The 6,000-nt window shown below is 42.9% G+C and overlaps 1 protein-coding gene across 1 annotated transcript in view; it reads right to left on the bottom strand.

Moving 5' to 3' along the window:
- Positions 1-1,715: 1,715 nt before the first annotated feature.
- LOC144499219 (stimulated by retinoic acid gene 8 protein-like) overlaps positions 1,716-6,000 on the bottom strand; it is a 28,308-nt gene continuing 24,023 nt past the window's right edge. The window contains exon 7 of the mRNA XM_078221337.1: positions 1,716-1,776. Within this exon, the coding sequence (XP_078077463.1) occupies positions 1,716-1,776 (61 nt within the window). The remainder of the gene's footprint in view (positions 1,777-6,000) is intronic.

The raw sequence follows: 6,000 nt of genomic DNA, 5'->3' as shown, positions 1-6,000 counted from the left end.
TTTTCCTGACTGTTAAGAGTTTTCAATGAAAACTTTTGGTTTGATTTCATATCAATATCCACTCAATTTAGCAAAATGAAATGTATTATGGTGTATGAGATATGGGCAAATTGTGGATATAAACTATTTCCTCTTTCATGTTCATTTACAATTTCAAATGTAAATACTGAGAGGAAATATTTCACAGAATCATGACAGCTCAGTCGGAGGCCATTCAGCCCATCAGGTCTGCATTGGGTCTCCCAGTGAGCAATGTAGCTAGTGCCATTCCCTGCATTTTCCCTTAACCCTGCACATTCTTCCTTTTTTAAGATAATAATCCAAAATACTATTTCAAATACATTGCTAGTGGGTAAGGGCATCAGGCTGCTAAGTCAGACTAAGAGACTCCAAACAGACTAGAGTGTTCCATTTTCCATCCTTAGCCTGGGTTGACTGGTTCCGTACCCAAGGTGGAAAATTAATGTGCGTGTAAATGTTGGGAGAAGATAGGACCGGAGTCAGCAATGAATAACCCCTCAATACTCACCATCAATGCTCACATACAAATAATGTACGCTTGGGCAAAGTATCAGAAAATTATTGGTTCACCAGAACAGCAAACCATGGAGAGGGACATGAGTAAAGAAGCTCCTAAAGTACTCTGTATGGAGAAAAGGTGGCAGCTCTTTGAGTGTAGAAATGCAGCTGTTTTCACATGTTCACAAATAAATAACAATTACGATATTAATATAAACACAAGGTTATAATTAAAATATATACAGTATTGCACACATTCTTTACTTCAAAGAGTAAATTCGCAGTCTAGAAAATATTTTTAAACACACCTGAATTACTGGTAACAATTCTGCTTTATTGTTTCATATACACAGAAAACTTTCAAACAAGATGCTCTCCTCTGGTAGTTTGCCAACAGTCTTGTCATCAGAGTATTGCAGTTATGTTGCTTGTTCTAGACTAATGTTGTAGACAAGTCTAGTTATAAGAAGCTTTAATTAAACAAAATTATGCTCTTAAAGTGCAGATTGACTTAAGCACAGTAACTTTATATCAGATTGTTAATCATCAGTAAAACTTAAAAAACCTCTTAAGTAAAACATTTTCATTTTTACATTACATTGTAGTTAGCTGCAAGCAACGCAACTTAATGTGATAACCCAAAATGCTGCCAATCGCCTCTACAGCAATCAATGGACTGCTGTCCTTGTGTAGAAAAATTCTGGTCTGAAATTCTTTCCCTCGCACAAAATAAATAACAATAATTAATTGAATTGACTAGATTTTGATTAATCTTGACTGTGTTAAATATAACTTGTTTGGGGCCTGCTCCTTCCTATGATAAAACTCAGCAAGAAATTGAGTTAAAGTTCGCAACAGCAACTTCTGTCAACCTGTTTTTCAGTGTGCCAGATACTAGATTTTATAATGAGCTAATCACTTGCTTTGTACACCTCTGGTCATGTCAGAATTTGTTTGCAGACGTTCCTTTAGTTACAGATCATCGAATGTTTCTGTGCATCTCAGCAGAACTGTCTCGTCATCGACATTGGGGGAACTCTCCTGCAGATAGAAGTGTGAAGTCATTTAGTACCGAAAAGGAGGAGGACAATCTGCTCAGTCCATCACATCTGGTCACACTGCCGAAAAACAACAACCTTCTGGCTGGTTAACCAGTGATTTTCTCACAACATTCACAGCAGCACACGGGATGTGGTTCACATTCCCTGCAGCCTGTGCTCATGTTCTCCATTACAGGCAGTAGAACCCAGAATGGATCTGGGAACCAAAATGAAGAAATTAATCAATAATAACAATGAGTGAATGGCTGAACTGTACCTGGGTACTGGAAGCAACATTTATTTTTATTCATCCACAGGATGTGGACGTTGCTGGCTAGGCCAGCATTTATTGCCCATCCCTAATTGCCCTTCAGCAAGTGGTGGTGAGCTGTCTTCTTGAATTACTGTGGTTCGTGTGGTGTGGGTTGACCCACATTACTGTTAGGGAGGGAATTCCAGGATTTTGACCCAGTGACAGTGAAGGAACAGTAAAACAATTCTGAGGCAGGATGGTGTGTGGCTTGAAGAGGAACTTCCAGGTGGTGGTATTCCCATGGATGTGCTGCCCTTGTCCTTCTAGGTGGTAGAGATTTGGGGCTTAGAGACTGCTGTCTAAGGAACCTTGGTGAGTTTCTGCAGTTGCACCTTGTAGATGACACACACAGCCGCCACTGTGTATCAATGGTGGAGGGATTGAATGTTTGTGGGTGGGGTGCCAGCCAAGTGGGCTGTTTTGTCTTGGATGGTGTCAAGCTTCTTGAGTGTTGTTGGAGCTGTACTCATCCAGGCAACTGGACAGCGTTTCACATTATCCACAAAGTAGACTCTTAGATAGTCCTGAATCCCCTGCAATGGCAGAGGCAGGAACAGTCATTCTCCAAACAGCATTTGTTTCAATAAATAATACAACCTGTGCACCTATCGGGGCAGTATCTATCTTTCTGGGGCCTGGATCATTCAGAAAAATAAATGGTCACACATGACGATGCAGTAATGTTCTTCTACTATTCTTTGGTTCTCCTCCCCTCCACCCCGCTCTAAGCAAGGTTAAGAGAAGCCATTGGCCATTGCTCAAGACAGCAAACTGACTCTGAGATTGGTTAAAGGTTGTGGAAGAAACTGTCCCTAAACTAACTTGAATACACAGATCGTAACTGTGGAAAGGGGGTTGTTAGCGGAGATATAGAGTACCAATGAAAAGCAGTTGCGTTATTGCCACATAAGATGTGGTCAGACCCTGTTCCGAAATGTTGGCAGTTCACCTAATCACCGGGATGGTGTGGGGATATTGTTGATACTGACTGTGCTGAGCCCTGCACCTTATTCTAGATTACAGACAGTTAAATTACAAGGCAAGGTTACATTTTTTTTGCAAAAGAGACTTCAAAACTTTAAGAATCAACTCAAGCAAACTATTCAAATGCTGCAAACACGAATTTAAATCCATTACTTAGGATAAGAAGGGCTGTTAAAAAAGATGTTTTGTGCGACATATGATTTTAAAAGCCCATTCAAGCAAGCATAAGTAGGTCAAGAATCAATTAAATGTTGGTGACTGAGTAATACAGTGCAAAAGTAGGTAAATGGGACTAATGTCTATCAAAAATTCCAAGTTCTTCTGGTTCTAACGGGCTCTGCTCCAACACTTTTTTATTTTTCAAACCACAAGACAAGAGTGATTTTATTTTACACAATTTAAAAATTATTTTGTTGCTGACCTATGAACCATCTCCATCTCCAGCTCCAGCTTTTATAGTGGTAAATCATGCAAAATCAGTAAAACAAATGAACTCAACATTTATGAATAAAGAGTGCTTGTATAATGTGCAGAAATCTGTGCCTGAAGATGGACATAAATATCTCTGGGAAATCTTGTCCTTAATCTTGTCTGGGACCCTTGCTGTTTGTCATTTTCATAAATGACCTGGATGAGGAAGTGGAGGGATGGGTTGGTAAGTTTGCTGACGACACCAAGGTAGGTGGTGTTGTGGATAGTTTGGAGGGATGTCAGAAGTTGCAGCGAGACATAGATAGAATGCAAGACTGGGCGGAGAAGTGGCAGATGGACTTCAACCCGGATAAGTGTGTAGTGATCCATTTTGGCAGATCCAATGGGATGAAGCAGCAGTATAATATGAAGGGTACCATTCTTAGCAGTGTAGAGGATCAGAAGGACCTTGGGGTCCGGGTCCATAGGACTCTTAAATCGGCCTCGCAGGTGGAGGATGCGGTCAAGAAGGCGTACGGCGTACTAGCCTTCATTAATCGAGGGATTGAGTTTAGGAGTCGGGAGATAATGCTGCAGCTTTATAGGACCCTGGTTAGACCCCACTTGGAGTACTGCGCGCAGTTCTGGTCACCTCATTACAGGAAAGATGTTGAAGCCATTGAAAGGGTGCAGAGGAGATTTACAAGGATGTTGCCTGGATTGGGGGGCATGCCTTATGAGGATAGGTTGAGGGAGCTTGGTCTCTTCTCCCTGGAGAGACGAAGGATGAGAGGTGACCTGATAGAGGTTTACAAGATGTTGAGAGGTCTGGATAGGGTAGACTCTCAGAGGCTATTTCCAAGGGCTGAAATGGTTGCTACGAGAGGACACAGGTTTAAGGTGCTGGGGGGTAGGTACAGAGGAGATGTCAGGGGTAAGTTTTTCACTCAGAGGGTGGTGGGTGAGTGGAATCGGCTGACGTCGGTGGTGGTGGAGGCAAACTCGTTGGGGTCTTTTAAGAGACTTCTGGATGAGTACATGGGATTTAATGGGATTGAGGGCTATAGATAGGCCTAGAGGTAGGGATATGATCAGCGCAACTTGTGGGCCGAAGGGCCTGTTTGTGCTGTGGCTTTCTATGTTCTAACCCCTGCTCGGTAGCAAAACCCCCCAAAAAGTCCTCCCATTTTCAAGAGTCAGGCTGTCGATTTCTCTCTGCAGAACACCCAGCTTCTCTCTTGCTCTTGTAGCCAGAATATTTATGTGGTTAGTCCAGTTAAGTTTCTGTTCAATGATGAATCATGCCCCATCTCCTTGCCCAGGATGTTGATTTTGGGGAATTTGATGATAGCAATGCCATTGAATGTCAAAGGGATGTGGTTAGGCAGTCTTATTCTTCATTGATTCTTTCATGTGATGTGGGCGTCACTGGCTAGGCCAGAGTTTATTGCCCATCCCTGTTGGAGTCGGTCATTGCCTGGCATCTGTGTGGCCTCTTCGCCTATTTAGACCACAGGTGTTCAGCAAAGCCTGAACTTTAAAGCTGTTGCTGTATAAAGACCAGATTTTTCAGATCACCAGCAAGAAACTTGCTCTCTGGTACCACCTTTCCAAGTGCTTCTTTGGAGTTAGGATTCCTGAACTGGGATTATCCCAAGGACAAGTGATCCTATTGTTATCCCTGATTGATTTTGTTCATTAATAAACTGAATTATGAGCAAGATGAGTAAAGTCTCAGGTAGGTGAAATGACTTCCAAACTGTTGGAAAACACCTTCGAAGCCATGAAATCATGATCTCAGAATAAATCCTGTAAGCACAGGTGTTTCACTGAGACGGGCCACAAGCTTTGATTTCATTCTTTAAAGACTTCCCAACCTGCCAGTTCCATTGTCCATTGAGTAGCTGCCATGCTTTCACTTTGTCGAACCTTCTGAGTTCCACACACTGACTATTATCAGCTGGATTCCATAACGGATACCACTTTTCGGGGTTTAACCTCACTCCCCTTGGCAGTTACAATTGTGCCCAGAAAATTACGTTTCTCAGAGAAGGTACAAATCATACTATTTCTCTTTCAGGAATTCAGTCAGTCTGAATTTCCCCTTTCAGTAACGTAAAGGGACTGTTCCCTCGTGAAATCCTAATCCATTCTTCCATCACCCCGAACATCCCCTCCCCTCCCCTCTCATGAAAGATGTAACACCTGCACTGTCCAGAATCTCAAACACCCCTAACAGGTGAAAGAGCTATTTACTTGCACTTCTTTCAATTTAATGTATTTTATGCATTGCACACAATGCAGTCTCCTCTACACTGGGGAGATCAAATGCTGATAGGGTGATCGTTTTGTGGACCCTATGTTCAGTCCACGTGTGACCCTGAACTTTCGACAGCCTCTAATTTTAATTCTCTGCTCCATTCCCACTCTAACTTGACTGTCCTCATCATCCCGGGGCGGCACGGTAGCACGCTGGTTAGCACTGCTGCTTCACAGCTCCAGGGTTCCGGGTTCGATTCCCGGCTCGGGTCACTGTCTGTGTGGAGTTTGCACATTCTCCTTGTGTCTGCGTGGGTTTCCTCCGGGTGCTCCGGTTTCCTCCCACAGTCCAAAGATGTGCAGGTTAGGTTGATTGGCCAGGTTAAAAATTGCCCCTTAGAGTCCTGGGATGTGTAGGTTAGAGGGATTAGCGGGTAAATATGTGGGGGTAGGGCCTGGGCGGGATTGTGGTCG

This window comes from Mustelus asterias, chromosome 9, assembly GCF_964213995.1.
Source record: "Mustelus asterias chromosome 9, sMusAst1.hap1.1, whole genome shotgun sequence".
In the NCBI taxonomy this organism is placed as follows: domain Eukaryota; kingdom Metazoa; phylum Chordata; class Chondrichthyes; order Carcharhiniformes; family Triakidae; genus Mustelus; species Mustelus asterias.
The sequence above is the reverse complement of the archived record's forward strand: the minus strand, read 5'-3'. Positions and strand labels throughout refer to the sequence as shown.